General features: G+C 35.0%; 1 protein-coding gene across 4 annotated transcripts in view; it reads left to right on the forward strand.

The window, feature by feature from the left end:
• LOC111510601 (uncharacterized) overlaps positions 1 to 21,826 on the forward strand; it is an 83,028-nt gene that overhangs the window by 58,286 nt on the left and 2,916 nt on the right. For all 4 annotated transcript variants that reach the window (XM_074184853.1, XM_074184856.1, XM_074184854.1 and 1 more), the window contains 3 exons: positions 3,075 to 3,290; positions 16,970 to 17,178; positions 21,513 to 21,693. In XM_074184853.1, coding sequence (XP_074040954.1) covers positions 3,075 to 3,290; positions 16,970 to 17,178; positions 21,513 to 21,693 — 606 coding nt within the window. The remainder of the gene's footprint in view (positions 1 to 3,074; positions 3,291 to 16,969; positions 17,179 to 21,512; positions 21,694 to 21,826) is intronic.

Consider the following 21,826-nt stretch of genomic DNA (forward strand, 5'->3'; position numbering starts at 1 on the left):
GCCATCTACAGAATCGACAAAAACTCAAACAACGAATCTCAAAGATCCACCGAAGATTTTGTTGAATATAGAACACTTCAAACGTTGCATTCATGACGTGGCATGTTCCATTGAAGATATCTGTGTGGAAGATCAAAACGGCGCTGTCTTTTATAGGATCATGGATGCAAACCTGTTGGTGTAACAGTCTCGTTTACTTAAAATGAACATTATAATTGGTGGAGTGTTTCAGGTTTGGACTTGACCTAGGTACTTGACGGATGATCTATTGTTAGTATCAATAATCGTTATCGGATAATGTTTGGCCGATAATACGAAATTATTTATAGGTCCACAAGTTGTTGTTTAGTATGCATGCGATTTCTTTGAACTTTGAGCTTGTTCAAACTATTTCAGAGCCTTCTACTCTATTCCGAAATGGATTTCAACAACAATAATAATTGATCATGGTGTGTAGGCGTTCACAGCCGGTGTCTAACATATATTTTCCGATGATTCCGGGTTCAATACACGTGGTCTGTAGGTATTTATACCTGACATTTTTTCTGCTTCTATGGTAGACATTATCAAAGGCGATGCAGTAATGGGTGAAGTGTTCTTCCATGTTGCGATGCGCAAACTGAAAATGGTTCCGGTGCGTTGGTACTTTTAAGGTCGATTCAAACACATCAGTCCCGTCATAGTTCCGGCACCGAACGGGTAAACTGTTCGGCAATGGATAAAGTGAACACCGGAGGCATATTTCTATCAAAGAATATTTTTTATGACGGATTGTTCCGTTCGGCGTCTGAACTGTGACATGATGTGTTTGAATCGACCTTTAATGGGACTAGGTGTCAGACGGCCAGTTGTTGGCTACCTAATTGGTCCGACGCTCTTCAGTCATTGGAAAAATATTTGTTTTATATACTTTTGACGTTTGAGCTCCCTTTCTTATGTATTTCTATGGCATCTCTCATTAGCCTCGAATACTACCCTCTGGTTTCATCAATCACTTGCGTGCACTTTAAACCAATGTCATGGCTACCCTCTGGAAGAGCGTGTTCTGCAACTGCTGATTAATTTAGCTGTTTGCCTGTGCGGCAACTTCTTTTATGCTCAGTAAAGGGCATTTTAACGTTTCTTTCCATGGTTTCGATGTAGGTTAAGTGGTAGAACAAACCTGTAGTGTTCTACACTGCAGTTTTTGAACTTCGCCTCTTGGATGTTATATTTCACCCAATAAAGACCTTTTTTTTTCACCGTAGTGTGCGCTGGTCAGGCCCTATCAACCAATGACCACTTCCCACACTGTGGGGTAAGTGATCATTGGGTCTGAGAATCATGTGCCCAGAGCAAGCGCAGTGATCCAAGAATGACAGCCTTCTGCATCTGTGCGGCTAAGATTTCTGCCTTAATGCGGCAAGCCGGTATGATTTTAAGATTCGAGAGTAGTTAAGGGCATCATTCCACCAAGGACTCCAATAATCAGAACAACCATTTTGACAGAGTGATCTGGATAGAGTCTGCGGAGTTCGAAGTGAAAATCTCGATATTTTATTCGTTTTTCCTCCTCTTTTCTGACGATATTCGTCTTGCAAGGAGCTGAAAACTCCACTCCACGATTTCTTTCATAAAGAGATTAGCAACAATGGGTGATAGTGGCGAGCCCATTGGTGCCCCTTCAATTTGTCTGTATCGTTGGTCGTTATAGATGAAGTAAGTGTTTTTGATGCAATGTTTCGCCAAGGTGATAATATGCTCTTCCGGTTGCTTTTCCACTCGAAACCTAAACTCTGGCCGAGGTATGTCGATGACATTTTCGTGATTTGGTCTCATGGACACCAGGAACTTTCCAGGTTTTTTAATCACTTGAATGAAATCCATCCACGCATTAAATTTACGAAAGAAGTTGAATAAGGCAACCAGCTCGCATTTCTCGATGTGCTGATTATGAAAAAGCCGGACGGTACACTAGGCCACACGGTATATCGAAAGCCAACACACACGAATAGGTACCTAAACGCAAATTCACACCACCACACAAAACAAATTCACGCGGTGGCAGAAACACTGATTACACGTTCGAGGAGGCTGGTATACTACGATCACAGACAACAAAAATTGAACACCATCGAAACAACTCTACAAATGAATAGCTACTCAGAAAGAAGTATAAAAGCGGCTGCCAAGACCACACGGAAACAACAAAAAACTCAAGATACACCGGTCACAACAACCACACTACCATATATTGCAGGAACAACAGATAAAATCAGCAGAATTCTTCACCGACACGTCATTCGTACCAGAACGGACAATAAGGTCCATGCTTCGTAATCTCAAGGATCAGATACCACTGGAGTCATAAGGAGTGTATGAAGTACCATGCCACGATTGTGACAGGACTTACATCGGCCAGACCAACAGACAAATCAACATACGCAAAGTGAAGGAAAAAGTCACCACGCCTTCTCTCTTCCAACACGTACTGCAGACAGGACATAACATCAATTTCGATAACACAAAAATACTAGCAAGCAACGAAAACTTTTAATCGCGAACAATCAGAGAGGCTATCGAAATTGAAAAACGACCTAATAATATGAACAAGAGGGTGATGCACAAAGATTACCATCAACCATACCATAATGTCGTTTATAATGGTGATTTATATTGTTTAAATATTACAGGATGTATTCAGGTTTTTTTTTGTAGTAAAAATGAATAAATTTTACTGAGGTTGTCGATGTCTGACTTTTTGTTGATATTGTTTTCTTTAATTTTATTTTCAGTCATCTCCAGAAATGATCATTATCTAGAACGTGTTGTATTAGATTATATATATATATATATATATATATATATATATATATATATATATATATATATATATATATATATATATATATATATATATATATATATATATATATATATATATATATATATATATATATATAAATAAATAGATAAATAGATAATAAATAGAATAAATAGATAAGTACTCTTTATATATATATACATATATATATATATATATATATATATATATATATATATATATATTATATTATATGTGGACATTTTTTCAGGCTTGTTCAGACGATTATAACATACATGTTATAACGGGACCAAATGGTTCGGGAAAGAGTATTTTTATTAGGCAAGTGTTACTTCTGCAAGTTATGGCTCAAGTGAGTTGTTATGTACCGGCTCAGTCGGCAGTTTTCAAGCCAGCAGATCGAATTTTCGCAAGAATTTACTTAGAGGATGATATGGAATATGGAGCATCGTCTTTCATTCTAGAGGTAAAATTATTGTCAATAGTTTTGAAATATTCAATGTATTGTTGTTGAATTCAACCATACCGTATTGTCACAAATATTTTCAAGGTAATACATCCTATATCTACATGCATTCAATAGTAACGAATTCGAATCATTACTGACCTGTATATGATTGAAATCTGTTAATTTTTTTTTCAATGGCCAGCCCTCCATATGAAACCCACACATCAGAAATCGAAACTTGTGCAAGCTAATGATAAACGATATCATCTCACCTTTCAAAGGTCTGGCCGTAGGATCCGAACCACTGTTCCACGTAGCGGTCGTTTGAATGACTAGAACGAGAACGAATCACTTATAGGCGGAGAGCTGGCGACAAAAATCGACAAGAATTTAGTAATGGCCCATAACTTAATATGATGTAGTATTGAGGGTGTACATAAGTCAGTACCTACTCGCAATGTCAGGTTGTGGAACACCTGGCGGCGGCACGCTTTGATGTATGTAAAATTGCACCATGCTCTCTACAAGTGCTTAGTAATATTTGAAAACTTGCAAAAAAAGTAGTTTTTAGTATAAAAGAAGGTGACAAAGTGGTCAGACCGCATTTTTGTGGAACGCTGCGAGTCAGCGCACTATATACAGCATGGCTCACGGTCGATGGTAGGTTAGACGTTTCTGGAAAACGCAAAGCATGATTTTTCTGAAATTTTCACCTCTCACATTTCCTTACCTGTTCTATCGATCTAAAATATTTTCGGCATTGCGGCATTGCCACTTCCATCAAAAAGTCCTAGCAACTTTATTTTTTTTAATGGAACACCCCGTATATTAATACATTTTTGGAATCGCTCTGGTATTTTAATACTTTTTTGTTAATAAGGTCTTATACCTATCTCTATCTGTTTTCGAGATAAAAAATAAATTGTGCTAAATATGGTCCAAAACATAGCCTTAATTGAAATTAAGTACATCAGTACTCTCAATTCATGAAAAGTTGATATTTTGATGATAGTTTGGACAAACTCGAAATATTCAAATAACACCAAGAAATCGACTCCATATCATACAGGACGTGCTAAAATTACTATTATTTCCATTGTGCATAAAAGTAGTCAAAAGTTCATTTTTTCAAATGAAACCCCCTGTATATTACTCGATAAATTGAAAGATGGTGAAAAATGCTTCAAGATGATATATCATGTCCCTATACCTAAATCGTCAAGTTTTCTCAATAAAGTCGCTTCTTCTACAAACATTTTTTTTTAGAATTTGGATTTATGTAGCAGTGGAATTATCAAGCTTATAGCAGTTCGGTTACTTTTATAAGTAATTTACAAAGAGTTATTGACTGACGGTGTTTCGAATCATCTTCCAAAATGAATGCAAATATCGATTATTCAAACGAAGTTCTTATGAAATTATATATTATACACATGAACAAAGTGATCAAATCATTGTCAGAACGTGTAAAAAATTCAATCAAATGTATCCTGAATTAACACCAATGAACGAGAGGAAGTTTGTAAGGTTACAAAATAATGTCCTTAACTATGTCTCAAAGTTTCCAGGGATACCAAAAATCAGTCATTTCTAGGTAAAAAGTAAGATTTTGTGGGCTAAAACATGTGAAAGTACAGACAACAGAATAGGATGATTCAAAATAACAAAATTGTAAACAAAATATCACATTTTCACAATAAATGCTGAAAATGTTATCCATTACATTCTAAACACTTCAAAATGTTTTTTTGTACGCGACTTGTGGTTGCTTTTTCAATTTCCTGGGGATCCAGATTACAATACTTCGCACTATTCGCCGTCGCAATTCTTCTTTGGTAGGCACTGGAGTACTGTATACCCTTTCTTTTAAAACACCACATAAAAAAAGTCAAGTGGCTTGAGATCGGGTGATCTTGGTGGCCATCCCAAGGCCCTAAACGCCTAAACCAACGATCGTCGAAGAGTTCGTCAAGTTTCCTGGAAACTTCCTGGGTGGAATGAGCTGGCGTTCCGTCCAGTTGAAACCACGAATTTCTATATTCGCAAAAAGGCAAATTTTCAAGAAAATCGGTTACAGTCGTCCTTAATATTTGGAGATATCTCTCTGCATTCAGTGTGTCTACATAAATAAAAAAGCTAATTTTATTCAGAATACAGAAAACATTCAGGTCAAATTTTTCTTGAAACACTTGTAGGTAAAACGTGAATAACTATTTTTCCACAAAAACGGCTTTATTAATAAAACTTGACGAGGTATAGGGATATGTATACCATCTTGAAGCATTTTTCACCATCTTTCAATTTATCGAGTAATATACAGGGGGTTTCATTTGAAAAAATGAACTTTCGACTACTTTTATGCACAATGGAAATAATAGTAATTTTAGCACGCCCTGTATGATATGGAGTAGATGGTGTTATTTGAATATTTAGAGTTTGTCCAAACTATCATCAAAATATCAACTTTTCATGAATTGAGAGTACTGATGTACTTGATTTCAATTAAGGCTATGTTTTGGACCATATTTAGCACAATTTATTTTTTATCTCGAAAACAGATAGAGATAGGTATAGGACATTATCAACAAAAAAGTATTAAAATACTAGAGCGATTCCAAAAATGTATTAATATACGGGGTGTTCCATTAAAAAATATATAATTGCTAGGACTTTTTTATTGAAGTGGCAACGCCGCAATGCTGAAAATATTGTAGATCGATAGAACAGGTAAGGAAATGTGAGAAGTGAAATTTTCAGAAAAATCATGCTTTGCGTTTTCCAGAAACGTCTAACCTATCATCGACCGTGAGTCACGCTGTATAAGTTGTCGCCAGAACGATGCCGATACAAGAGCCTAGTAAAGACTGAAAATTGCCCTACTGCTTTATGATTATATGTAATTTATTAAAAAAAAAGTCAGATCTCAAATTAATGAAACAGAGGTAGTCAGCTTTCGCTTAACGTGCGGATATTTAGTGCGCGCGGATGTTTGAAGCGCAGAAAATTATTGAACGATGAGAAATCAGATTATTTTAGTTGATCAAAAATTGGTTACACTGTTATTTATTTTGAAATTCATCGGACATAATGCCATTATTGTATTATTTGAAAATGCAATAAAGGCATGGAATACACGCATGTACGCTCTCTTCGTGTAGAGGTAGAAACAAAATAAATACGTTTTCCAAAACATCTGCTCGAAAGGTCTGTTATACGTTCGAGGGGACCGTAGTATATCCCTGTGGTGTGAGTTAGACAGCCTCTGGGTCTGTTTGTATACCTGGAACAAAGATTGTCGAAAATTGTAGAAACGCTCCCCAATTCGAGCAGCGTTTAGTGTAGCGTCTAAGCATCAGTTGCAGACATATTCTGTACAGTGCTGGAGTATTATTTTGTTTCGTGTGTGTAAAATGACTTCTATCTGCATTATTTGCTTGGAAAAAGATAACAATGTTATACTTCCTGTTGGAAAGATGTTAATGGCCGGTATGATTTCGACTGGTTTGAAGGGAATCCATTACCAACGTTTGTGAAAGACGTAATCGTACAACCAAATGAAAATGAAGGTAAATTTAAATTGCAAATCTTTACTTTCACAAACGATTATGTTACAAATATCTTGTTTGTAATATTCAATTGTTTTTTTTATAGATTCTCAGCCTGAATGTGAACAAGAAGACGACATCCATGAAACCAATTGGGACACGAACGATGAAGAAAGCGATAGTTGTGCCGACTTTGTTTAAAAAATTTAATTTTATTTCAAAAAATATTATTTAGTACATAACGTGGTGTATTATTTTGATATTAAATAAATGTTTTCTATTACAATTTGTAATTTTATAACCTGCTCCGAAAACGCGCGATTGGATATCCGCACTTTAAGGGACTGCTAACTACCTCCGTTCCATCAGTTTGTTATCTGACTGTTTTTTTATTGAATTATATATAATAAAAGAGCAGTACAACAATTTTCAGTAGTAACTAAGCTCTTGCACCGACATCGTTCCGGCGACAACTTATATATAACGTGCTGACTTGCAGCGTTCCACAATAATGCGGTCTGACCACTTTGACCCATTTTTTATACTACAAACTACATTTTTGCAAATTTTCAATTATTACTAAGCACTTGTAGAGCATGGTGCAATTTTACATATATCAAAGCGTGCCGCCGCCAGGTGTTCCACTTCCTGACCTTACGAGTGGGTGCTGTCTCTCAATACTACGTCATATTAAGTTATGGGCCATTACTAAACTCTTGCCGATTTTTGTCGCCAGCTCTTGGACTATTACGCCAACCGAAAATATGGCTAAACTGAGGTCTCAATCTGTCTACTTCGCAGAACCGATTAGTACTGGCTTCAGAGCGAAAACCAGTGTGAACACCTGGGGAGTACAAGTCAAGACCTCGGCGTGAAGTCACAAATTCCTTGAATCGTGTCACTACCTGGGAAGTAGGCAATTTGAGACCTCAGTGTAGCCCTTGCACACATACACACACTCTCACGGATGTATACTCAAAATACCACTTCAGCATGAGATACCATTCGTGAAGGACTATGCCAAAACATATACTTACAGGGTGTTTTCCAACTACGGTACGAAACTTCAGAGGGTGATTCGTTAGGTCGTTTTAAAAAAAATATTTCATGAACATATGTCCGGAGTTGCTTCGTTTCTGAGATACAGGGCGTTGAAGTTGAAGCCTTATTCATGAAATATCATAAATATATTTACACCGATTTGGTTGAAATTTGTTACCGATATTTGAAGTAATAAGGCGCTTACTCAGCCACTGATTTGTTGTAGTTTTTTATTTTTTTAGATCAATCAACTGAAAACTTTTTTGTCATCTGTGTTTACTCATATCAAGATTCGAGAAAAAAAATTGAAGCCACTTAACATATCATGAACATCTGCTTTGTGATAGTAAAGAAGAAAGTAAATCGTGAAATTATGAAACAACAACAGAAATTAATCGGCCCTCAGGGGCGACTTCATTGGTTCCAGTGGCGCATTTGCTTTTTTAAGCGCAGGAAAACCCGTAAAAACCTGCAGCACCACATCATCTGAAGATCTTGATCTGCCAATGGCCTCTCTTTCATAAAACAAAATGTAGGGTGTCTCCAGAGGCTCCAATAAATTCAAGACATTACCAGAACACTTAGTGACCGGCTGACAGTGATGTTATCAGTGAAAGTCAGAGTTGTCAATTGGCAGTGAATCATTAAACATTTTTAGAAACTATTTGAAAAACAGTTCAAATAATCTTCGGGAGATATGGTGTTCAAACGAATGGTATTTTTGAGTCGACTATGTTGAACAAAATGATCGTTATTCCCTATAAAAAATACAGTGTGATTCTATCACAGTTAATGGAAAAATTCGTTGTGCATTTTTGACCAGTTTTCTAATTCATACTCTTTGAGTTTTTGTTGATTTGTATCATTAAAAAAACATTTCAGACATATTTCCTTCTCGAATTAAAAACTTTCGTTTCGTCAAATCTAATTGTCTGTCCAGTTCAGACATAAATTTGTGTTGAAGCACAGGAATTTTTGTTTGCTCGTATATTACTTTTATGTGAAGTTACTCTACTCAAAGATGTTCTAAAAGTTCTCTCAATATACTTCAGATCACAATTTTCGCAAACAACATTAGATTCTTTCAAAGTGTAGACTTTCTAAATCAGTAGAAAGTTGTTCTGAAAACCTTGAAAAGATAATTGGATTAGATAATTTAGGAAACACTTTCTACATGAATAGCATTTTAAAAGTGTTGTTCATGACGAAGAATTTCAAGAACGAGGTTTTAATGATGAACGACTACAAGAATGTTTCCTACTTATTCACCAAACTCAAACACCTGTTCATGCAGCGGCATCTTTGTAAGAATGTATCATCTTTCCCTCCAACCGATTTCCTGGAGTCTTTGAAGTCCACTAGATACTCGTTAGGACAGCAAGATGATTGTTTGGAATTCTTGGGAAACTTGTGAGCAAAACAATAGCAGAATCAATACTCCTGACCGCTATGGATAGAATGACTTCGTAGAGTCTACCTTGTCTTGTGTTTGTGAATCTTCTGCTGGAAAAATCATCACTTGTTTACTTTGTAGTAAATGTTCAAGAGGTAGCAAAAACGAATGTGAATTTTTGGAACGTCAACTAGCGTTTCCTAATATGACTAATAACCAGTCCGTGCAAAGCTTATTGTTGAATCATCTGAAAATGGAAATTTTAACTGGTGATTGTATTGCCAAACATGTGCCAAACTAACTGACTGTTATAAGGAAACAAGTATTGCCGAGGCACCAGTCAATCTAATAATAACACTGATGATCTTCAAACATGACTCAACCTCTGACGTAAGCATCAAACTTTTATGAATGATCGAAATCTGAAAAATAGTTTGTTTAAAATCGGTTTTTAAGTAAACTTGTACGAGCTAAGGATTAACGAGGTCTTGCTTTTTAACGTGTGATTCCTAACACGGGTTGGACGATAGCAAGTGAAAGTCGATCGTTCAGACTGGGGCTTGAACCACCGACCAACACGGCAGTCAATTCGAGTGAATGAACAAAGCACTCACGTCGAACTGCATGGCTACCGACCGATGATCACTTCAATCTAGCAGACTACTATCATAATATTCATGCATTCATTGTTCACTGTGGTTCTGGCGTTGAATTTGGTCATTATTATGCCTTGGTCAAAGACGAAACGGATAAGTTTGACGATAGTCATGTCACGAAGTGTTTTGGCGATGTATTGAATTTACTGGAGCCTCTGGAGACACCCTACATTTTGTTTTATGAGAGAGAGGATATTGGCAGATCAAGATCTTCAGATGATGTGGTACTGCAGGTTTTTCCGGGTTTTCCTGCAGCTGAAAAAGCAAATGCGCCACTGGAATCAATGAAGTCGCCCCGGAACGCCAATTAATTTTTGTTGTTTTATAAATGAAATAAAGTATTTTATTTCTAAATTGTAAAAATTAATAGGGGTATATTTTTAGGAGAGAATAAGTGTTGGGAAAGAAAAGTTTTAGATTTCTATTTCTTCATCTTCATACAAAAAATTTGGGAATACTCCAAAGAAAAAAAGAAAGCAATTTATTTCAAAATAGACTCTTTACAAAATCATGTAGATCATGCAAAGAAATAACTTTCAGGCACAAACGGTAAAAAAGCCATCTCAAAACAACTACTTTCATATAAATATTGATGTACATGGAAGAAAAATGTTGTTTCGAAAGGGCTTTTTTTCCGTTTTTGTCTGAAAGTTACTTCTTTGCATGATCTTCAGATTTTTGTAAAGAGTTTATTTTGAAATCAATTGATTTGTCTATCTGTAAGATTCCCAAATTTTTTGTATGAAGACAAAGAAGTAGAAAGTTAAAATCTTTCTTTCTCAAAAATTCTCAATTGAGAATTGCAGATCACTAATAATAAATCCGGAAACATCGGACAATTTGTAACAACATTATTATTCTTTCTTTTTGAATTTTGATATTATTTTTTTTCTAAAAAACTTCAGTTATGCTGTATAAGTTTTCAATATTAGAAAATGAATAATATTAAATTCTTTCATGTACCTGACTACAATTGCTGGACTCATAACAAATACATGGAGGAGAAGCGTTGATTTGGTACATATACAGAAAAAGAGACTCACTATCAAGAGAAATAATACAGCTTTTGGTTCTCGAGTCGTTCGTAAAATGCGTGATTAGCTATCTACATGCATGAGAAAACCAATTTATTGTAGGAAATTCTAAAAGAGATACTGAAAACTTACTGAAAGTAGCACGCAAATAAACGAAGGCCGTAGGTGGGAAAAAAATTCACACAATTATACCAATGCCGAAAATTGGTGGAATTCCACCATTCATTTAATTTTTTCGGTTCATCAGCTCTAATTAGTTAAACCGATACTACGGCGAGCATAACAAAAGCATTTCTGGCAGCGAAAGCAAGAAGGAAGCAATTTAGTAAATCAAATTATCATACTACACACATGAAGGCAATTGCTCTTTCTGAAGAAGAAAGATCTTCTTGAAGCCGTTTCGTGAAAGATAAGGGCTTCAGCTGAAGATTCAAAATTTAAAAAACTCGTGGATTTTCCATCTCAAAAAGCTTTCTCTAACGTTGACCTGAAGTATCATCACCCTGAAAAATGATTAATTCTTTCGGGGGTATTTATGCGTGACGATTTGCTAAAATCAGGAACACATTGGGTAGTGTACAGAAAAAGCGGTGCCTCAGTGAAATATTTTGATAGTTTTGGTGATTTACCCTTGCCAGAAGAATTGATACCCCGTTTAAAAATAGTATCATTAATATTGTCAAATATAGAAAATAATCATGAAATCAGATTCCTTTAAGTAAATACATGAATTGAAAGATATTCCAACACCACTTCAATATTTTAACACAAGAACACTCAGTATTCAGAATTCCATCTTTTAATATTTCAAGTTCATAGACATCGAAAATTGATCCGATCACAGGATATAGAATATAAAAAAATCTCCAAATACGCAAAGTTGGCACACATTGCATGCTGTGCATTTTACCTCAGTACAGTGACCGGATCAAAGTCGCAATGTCAGCGTATAATTCTTTATAAATATTAAGGGAGGTCAAGATCAGGAACAGACAGTATATTCATTTCAGTATCGATTGATCATCAGCAATGCAGCACATCTCCTTCTCTTCGATCCTGCTGGGTGGCAGTAAAATGTAAGTTTTTGGTTTTTTAATGTATTTATTTTTATTAACATTTGAGTATGAGTTCACTTTTTCCGTTTCTTCACAATAAATATTCAATTAAGTTTTTAAATAGTTCTTTTATTATTTGGATGAATGAATGAATGGGTGAAACAGCAAATAAAAATTCTCCCGTTAATAGCCAAGCGAGTACTGAGTTGCGACAATATCACATATAACTTTGAGCATCAACAACAAAACATTTCATGATCGCATATTCCGGAGTGTAAACCTTACGAGAAATGAGTAAAGAACAACTCGCTGAAAGATGAGTTAATTGGGTTTGCACCACATGAAATTGCACCTGTATGGGATAAGCTACCACAAAACTTACAAAATGATAGTGATGTTTTGAAGTATCAGTACTGCCAGGACCATTACAATGATTCCAGCAGTAATTCTGATGAGGATAATGGCCCGTTTACGAGAAAAACTATTTTTGTTGTGAAAAGGATTAACTCATTCATAATGACATGAATAAGTTGGATAGGCCACCCAAATTCTATAAAAAAAATGAATATTTTGAAATTTCATTTCGAAATATTTATTTTTTGATTGCCAGTAAATATCTACCGGTAAATATTTCCTGGTAGTAGGACCGTCCTGAAATCGATCTAGTAGCTTACCCAGAGCTGATACAAATTCTGCTGTCAAAATCAGTAAAATTTCATGTCGCATACACTTACATTGTCGGGATACCCTTTCATCGAATTGGACAGCAGTAGCAATTGCGATCTGAGAAAAGATATCAATGAAAACGTACTTTATAAAGCTATAACAAATATCGTTTCTGAATCTACACAAGTGATAAACTGGATGTATTTGAGAAGCCCATGCTTGAACATTTTCTCATTAATCTTCATGGGCATTTATATAAGCCGTATGGTTCATCATATTATGAGAATTCAGATGAGATCAAAATCCCAATTAATTTTCAAGATTTCATACTCGATAATGCAGTTCACACCATCTGATTTCATTAAGCAGTCCTAGCTATTGAATAACTCTCGCTTTTCAATTCGATGAAATTCGCTATGAAATGGGTGGCGAGCAAGTGGTTGTTGCTCAAAAACCATGCATAACCACCATAATGAAAATTGTGGTATTTATTTGAAAATGGTTGACAATGTTCCGTGATGAATTCTACTAGTTCGGACTTCCATCTCAGAGATATCAAACCAAGTTATTTCACGACATTTCTATTGTTAGTATCCACAATCGTCATCGGGTGATAACTGGGCGATTTCAGCAGAAAACCTTTGAGAATGATGTTGTTTCTCGCTCTGGATGAAAAATGATGAGTTTCTTCCTTGGTAAGCTTGACAATAGTCTTTTCATTTCCTTTTTGTGTGCTGCAAATCGAAAACTTTTTTTCACTATGATTATACCAAATGTGCTAATGTTTATCACCGGAGCTGTATCCAAAAAAAATTCAAAAATTAAATTAAATTTTCACAAGACAAAATATTACGCTGCGAAGAGCACGGAAAAACATAGAGCTGTTACACAAAGAGAAAGATGGTCTGATGCGGACTGCAGAACAATCAGAAATGGAACTCAATAACTCGTCGGAAGAACATAAAAAAATTATCACAGAAATGAAAAAACTTATTGCAGATCTACAAAATAAAATAGCTTCTGAAAACAACAAACACTGTATTGGAACTCAGACAAAACCAGTGGTACAGAAAACAATAGGAATTTCAACACATGAAGTCGAGTTCATTGCCGTAGGAAAAGGTAATGAATGTAAAAATATAAACACACTAAACAAGGAAGTACATAAAAATCTTATAGAACCACGGATGACAAAAAATACTCACTGATGAAGCAAAACAAAATGATATATTAGTGGAAGAAAACTGTGCCCCAAGACAAGGAAGAATATTGATGTTTGCTGGATTATTCGGAAAAAATATGATGAAGTTTCTCACAAAGTTCAAGAATGATGACCGTGATGCTATTCAAACTTAATGCAAATAATAATATTCTGCTGAAAACAGCAATTATTAATTCAGAAAATTTCACAAAAATGATATTATCTTTTGGCCAATCACGATGGATAGCCATTTGTTTGCCGAAATCTCGTTAGAATTAAATTGAAATAGTGTGAAATAACACGTTAAAAGGTAAGACCTCGTTAGTCCTTAGCTCGCACAAGTTTCTCAACTTCTGAGAGTTGTCGTTCGTATGGGGGCGACAGCTGATTAACGGAAAAACAGATTTTAATCACGGATATTGAGAATATATATATATATATATATATTCGAGTGCAATAACTACTTGAGGAGATCAAATTATAATTACGGCAACATGATAAATCTTCGAGGAAAATTCTTCTTGGGAGTTTGCAAAAAAATCAGAATTTCGAAAAACCAAACCAAACACTCATAGACCGGTCGTAAAATAAAATTTTCTAGTGGTATTTAGACAAAATTGTTTTTATTCATTTCATGAATTACCATAAAGTAAACAAGTCATCAATCACACATATTAGAGTGAAGACTGTCGCAAACTGAATAATATTCAAGGTTATAAACTGATTAGCGGTTTTTGCAGACCACCAAAATACATGGTGGCTTAGCTACTTACCTAAATAACAGTAATAGTAACGACTCGGGCCACAAAACACTCTGAGAGAACCAGTATTGAACAAGACTGTGAATTTACTGGAATCTACCTAACCCAGTTGAAAACAGCTGTCGTACTTGTTTATAGATCCGGTTAGGGTAACATCGATGTATTTTTTACGAATTTTGAAATTGTTCTACACCAGCTCATATAGCCACAATGAACCCTTGCGGGTTGCGGTGGATGGTCGAATGGACTCACTCACTTTTGACCTAATACCAGCTCACAAATGAATATGATGAAATATATAAATAGTTGACTGTTAACTTCATTTGGTTCATCAGTCACTATTAGAGAAGATATCAGAGTAACGGCTACTTTTTCTATGATTGCTTGGTATTGTGAACCTTTCTCATAATATGTTGATTTATGGTAAGAGACAGATAGCGCATTTCAATGTCTAGTGTTGAGGTTCATATTTGCAGAATATTGATCAGCGTTTTTAGGAAACAGGTAGGGATATTTCTTCACAAAGTTGACAAGGCCCAGGAAATACACTGTCAAAATGTCAAATTCAGAAAAGTATGTCCTACATGAATTAATACGATCTAATCTTAATATACATCTTATAATTTTCTTTTGTGTTACGAATATTCTCTGCGAGCTTGATGAAGAGCCCCAAAATATGATCCCATAGGAAATAATTGACTGAACATGAGTTTGAGAACATAATATGTTCTCAAACAACTGACAGATAGATACTTGGTCCCGTAGATATCCTATAACTCCACATATGTGTTTCTTAGCTGAGGATCGGATCTAGTATACTGCCTAGAAATTTTATATGATTTGATGTTGGAAACGATTTACATTTAAGTTTCACATATGGGGATTCCTCAAAGTTGTTTCTTTCACTGAAAGTTATTAGGTCCGTTTTTTCAACATTTAACTTGAGCATGTTTTCTTCACACCACATGCCCATGCTTAGTGAAACAGTTGAAGCCTTTGTTGAGAATTATGACATATTATTTTCCGTAACAATAACCGATGTGTCATTAGCAAACTGATATATTCTACCAAGTTTCAATGATTGAGACATATCATTCACATATAACAAAAGAATTGACCCTTGAGGTACCCCTTGCAAGATAGCAACAACTTGTGAACAATTTGATAGATAAGCCTATGGCTTACTCCCCTAATACCGTAATCTTCTAGTTTGTTCAAAAGTATTTATGGTCTTCGTGTCGAAAGCTTTTGAAAGGTCAAAGTACAAGCTTACCAAAGAGTCTCCCCTATCTACACTTTCCGTGATATGTTTAATTGAATTGAATCGCCAGTTCAGTGGACATACCTTTCCTGAAACCGAACTGCAGAACACTTATTGTTTTGGTATATAAAAAGTAGCAGTTTGATATATATTACACGTTCAAAGATTTCAGAAGTTGACGGAAGAAGTGATATTGGCCTATAATTATTTATTTCATTTCTGAAAACAGGCACAACTTGCAGTTTTTAAGTTATCAGGGAAAACTTCTAATGACAAGCTCTCATTGATAATATTTACTAAAGGATCACATATATACTTTGCAATTTGTTTGAGAATAACAGGTGGTATTCCATCTATACCACATGAATATTTAGGCTGCATTTCATTTGTTATGTTGAAGATTTCTATTCGGCTAACGACACAGTGTCGTGAAGAACATTCTGTATATTTCCACATTGGGTGTAAAAATTATTAAAAGTGTTAGTAGCTAATCCAAAAGGATTTGTTATAGTCTGTCCCTTGAAATCTTTGAGGGCTACGGATTTATCTTTCAATATGGTTTTATTTTTGGCTTGATTAAATATATTCCAAATGGTCTTGGATTTATTTTTTAAAGTTGAGATTCTGCTGTCATTTATTGCCTTTTTGTAATCTGTAAATATTTCCTGTATGCCTTTCTTTCTTGCTCATATTTAGTGAGTATATCTTCACATTTTGTGTCTTTGTAAATCCTGTGTAAGTCACCAATATATTAGGAATAATTTTTTATGTCAAACGTGACCCAATTTGTTTCATAAGTTTTGACTTTGACTTTATTTTCCGGAAATGCAATGCCGAAATGGTGGAACAATATGTCATGAAAATTTCTATATTTACCATTTACATCAAGCAAGTTGAATACCATATCCTAGTTTTCTGAAAGTAAAGAATTTTGAAACTGTTCTATATTACTTTTGTTAAAAAATTGTTTTTTCATAAAATATTAGAATACTAAAAGTTACAGCTTCAAATGAATATATAAAATATCTTTCCTAAATATTATTTGAGGTTTTCCTGCCTATTTAAAAAATGTTTTGTTTCACAGATGAAAGAAATAAAATATATCATGACGACAATGACAGAAAACTCGCTCATTGTAATTGATGAATTAGGAAGGTCCACATCTTTAGAAGAAGGTACTGCCCTCGCTATAGCTACCCTTGAGAACTTGGCAAACTCATCTGCTTATATCTATATCACCAGCCATTTCACATTGCTGGCAAAGCTGCATGATATTTACCCCAATATTAAATTGTAAGTAGATGTTGTTGATGGAAATAATTATTTATAGTTTTCACAGATGAATTGTGGAAAAAATTTATGAAGGTTAACTTTATCAAATGTACAAGGCTTATTTCACTGTAAGTCCAACAAATTGAGCATATTGCTTGATGGACGATTCTAACTTGACCAAACAAAAAATAAAATCCAAAATGAAAGACAATGAATTATTAACTTGATTCTCCATGGAAAAAACAGTGTCGAGGTAAAGTAGGTATAATATTATCACCGTATTTATTGAATAAATAGAATACAATATCAACTGACCAAATTTGCAACTTGGAAACGATCCTACAGAAATTCAACATAAGTAACTCAATATTATGTGAAATAGTTCACTTCACAAATTAAGATTATTTTGCATGACGAGCGTCGCGCAGACTTATGCGTCTGTTAGACAACTATCTTGAAATTTCAGTTTTAAATAATGGTTTACTGCCCTGCTAATCAAGAAGGTCGTATCTACATTTTGTGGAAAACCATCTTGAATAAGTTTAAAATATTTGCACCATTTTGCATCTTGATTCTGAAAATAATATTTGTATAATAATGATTGATCGAGATATTAAGGTAATGTAATTACCAAATCGCTTCAACTGTTACTTCAAAAGAAAAAATGTTACATTCGTAGAAAAAAGCTATGCTTCAGAACATGAAAAAAATATATTTGATTTTCTTGATTAGCAAGGCAGTTTAGGCGGCTCATTGTTGTTAACAAAATGGTTGTTTGGCGCGAAATGAACACATAAGGTAAAGTAACCATTAACTGACACAATCATTACAATGATTGTGTTTCATTCATATTTTTTTCTTGCTTCGAATCGCAACATATTCAAACTAATATGTGAATGCTTCAGTTATCGGAATAACTAGCTAGGGTTCCATTAAAAAATGTATGCTCAATTAGGGTTCCATTGCCGAATAAAATTGAGAACCGCTGCCTTAGTCTACCGCAGTCGCGTGATGGGTATAGAGGTTCCTGACACAAGGCGCAGGGACTGCCGCGAGGCGCCCGAGATCCTAATGCATTTGCTATCAGCATGTCCAGCATATGCGGTCTCGGCCTATATCCATTGACATAACGTGGCACTCTTACGGTATTGACACGACACCGGTGTTGCCCTACGCTCCGAGGGATATTGGATCCGTTGTGGGGAACGAGAAGTACCGAATTCATTGGAACTATTCGTTCCCCACCCTCAGGCTCATACAAGCTAATAAGCCTGATGTAGCCCTTCTCGACCACCAGAGCAAGACGATATTTGTCGTGAAGTTTTCAGCTCCTCCAGACGAATATCGTCCGAAAAGAGGAGGAGAAACGGATAAAATATCGAGATTTTCTCTTGGAACTCCGCAGACTCTATCCAGACCACTTTGTCAAGGTGGATTATGGGAGTCCTTGGTTGAATAATGCCCTTTCTACTCTCGAATCTTAAAAACGCTTGAAATGGGCGAAATGGCGCTTGAAACTTCCGAAACGTCTGAAATGGCTGTTTTTCTGTTATTTCTTCATAGGAAAGAGAGTATATATCTGTAGCTGGAGATTGGATGTTGCTGGGGTTTTACTTCACTTATAGTCACTTGGGCTTAGTTGTAGATACTTTGTGAGTGTTGAATAATGTCCAGAATGAGCCTAAAGTACAACCACTAATGTAAATATTGACCACTGTGTGGGGCTTTGTGTCTCCCCTCCCGTAAAACCTCGTTGCTGTCTTGTATTTTTTCAATTATTTTCAAATTTGTACCACATTGCAACTTACATTTCCTTGCCTCGCTGTTTAATATATTTGCATCACCCTGTATATGTTCCGTATTTCTCAACAATTCTCGTTCATATTGTCACCCTGTATAACCTGTATTTTGCTGACCTATATTTACATCACACTTTATATGTCTGTATTTTTCTTTTAATTATTTATTCGAACGAACTCAAAAATCGATAACTTTGAGAATAATCAAGTCAAAATCTCATAATTCATATTCAATGGAACGAAATAAAATCGAATTGCAATAACTTTGTAATTTATACAACAAATGTCACAAATGTGTAACTGAATAAGTGTAAAACATTTAAAGAGGTGATTCCTCATCGAAAAAAAGATAGGATCTTTCATATAAAGAAACTTCATTGGAGCATCCCTTGTTAAGATACAACCCCTTAAAGGGGTACATAAAATTTGTATAACAATATTTTTCACAAGCACTGAAAAAGTTACAATATTTAAATTACCCTGACGTTTTGTACTACCAAAAAGACACTTTGCCAGTGATTTATTTGGTTTACCCCATGGTTGTAAGGGGTGGAAATCGCAACCCCTAAAATTTATTTCCAATGTAAATTTTTGTCTTACTATTTGTTTACCATTTAAAAATGTATTTCTGATAGCCTGTTTCATTCTAAACAAAAAATGTCTTTTGGGTTTTTTGACCAAAATAAACCAGTTTGCAGCAAAAAATTATTTTACGAACAACTACAGAGATATATAGTCATAAATGCGAACTGGATTTATTCTTATTTTGTAGTTAGTACCTGCATTAAACGATTAAAGGGTAATAAACAGAACTAATTTATTAATAACAAAACACACAACATGTAGAAATCATAGTAAATATTCAATATGTCTACCTTCAGAGATTACGCATGCGTCTAGACGTCGGCGCATTGAGCCACGTATTCGCTCAAAAATTCCTGGAGTTTCTCTGATTACCCTGCACGCATCGATGATGCGGTTTCTTAAGTTCTCTAAATCGTGAACAGGAGTACGAACCAATTCAAAACCAAAGAAATCGAGAGGATTGAGATCCGGGGATCGAGCTGGCCAGTTCTGTGGTTCTTCTCGACCTATCCACTGATTGGCATATGTTTCAGTTAAATGCTGACGTGCTACTTGACTAAAATCGGCAAGAGCCCTATCATGCATAAAAAACATATCCCTTCTGACGCCCAAAGGAATTTCCCCAGCAGTACTGGATGCAAGGAGGTAGAAAATGAGGCCCAATTAAATGAGGCCCAATTAAATCATACCCAATAACTCCGAGTCACACGTTAAGAGAAAACTGTTCTTGATGATTAGTTTCGACAATAGCGTGAGGGTTTTCATCAGCCCATATGTGGTAATTATGAAAATTAATAATCTTGTCCTGAGAAAAACTACATTCGTCTGTGAATTCAATCGTCTTCAGAAAGTCACAATTTCTTCTAATCATTTCCAGCATCCAATTGCAAAATTCAAGACGGTTCGGAAAGTCTCGCGGTAACAGTACCTGCACTCGTTGCAGATGGTAAGGGTGTAAGAGTTTTTCCTTTAAAATTCGAAATATCGTCATATGATCAACATTTAGCTGGAAAGCAATCTTTCTAGTACTAGTAGTAGGTTGTTCTTCAATCAAATTAAGTACTGCTTCCTCAAGCTGTGGTGTTCGTACTTATCGATGGTGACCACAATCCTGCGTTCTTTTGTTGAATGAACCATATTCTCGTAATCGTTGATGAAGTCGAGCAAATATTCCTTGTGAAGGATGCTGCCTTTGAGGATACATTTCAGCATATCTTCTAGAAGCTTCTAACCCATTCCCCTGCGACAGACCGTAAACGTAATGCATATCAGCCATTTCCTCATTTGTGTATGCCATTTTAATAACAAGTGAATTATTAAAGTAACAAATGGAGAACAGAACAACAACACACAATTAGTATTAATTCAATTTCGAAAATTCACAAACTGACAGCGTCATACCAATTTAATTGTCACTATCGCTAATAACGACCTACTAGATAGATTAGTTTCGTATTTTCGCATTTATGATGATGTATCTCTGTAGTTGTTCGTAAAATAATTTTTTGCTGCGAACTGGTTTATTTTGGGCAAAAAACCCAAGAAACATTTTTTGTTTAGAATGGAACAGATTATCGGAAATAAATTTTTAAATGGTAAACAAATAATAAGACAAAAAGTTACATTGGAAATAAATTTTAGGGGTTGCGTTTTCCACCCCTTACAACCATGGGGTAAACCAAATAAATTTCTGGCTAAGTGTCTTTTCATTATTGTAACTTTTTTAGTGCTTGTGAAAAAAATTATTATACAAATTTTATGAACCCCCTTTAAGGGGCTGTATCTTAACAAGGGATGCCCCAATGAAATTTCTTTATATGAAAGATCCCTATCTTTTTTTTTGATGAGGAATCACCTCCTTAAATAATGTTTTACACTTATTTAGTTACACCCTGTATAGTAAAGTTTATATAGTTATATATTTATTCAAATACAATTTTCCCTGATTGATTAAATACGAGTAAATTTTAGGTGGCAGATGGAAACTATTTCTTTGGGTAGAAAGACAAATTCATTCAAATTGGAATACAAATATAGTGTTATACCTGGTGTCACGTCTGTAAGGCATTATGGTATATATCTTGTGAGAAATATATGGCCCAAGGATATTCTAAGTTTTGTAGATAATTTAATAGAGGAAATTTCAAAACAGGTAAATATTAGTGAAGTAATTTTTATTCTACAGTCATCACCCTAAGACGATTGTAGATACTAACAATCGAAACGTCGTGAACTAACGTGACTTGGAATCTCTCAACTTTTTATTTTTATTTTCTTTTTTCATT

The sequence above is a fragment of the Leptinotarsa decemlineata genome, unplaced genomic scaffold (genome assembly GCF_025532065.1).
Source record: "Leptinotarsa decemlineata unplaced genomic scaffold, Ldec_3_MD MMD2_tig00026358_RagTag_RagTag, whole genome shotgun sequence".
Lineage (NCBI taxonomy): Eukaryota > Metazoa > Arthropoda > Insecta > Coleoptera > Chrysomelidae > Leptinotarsa > Leptinotarsa decemlineata.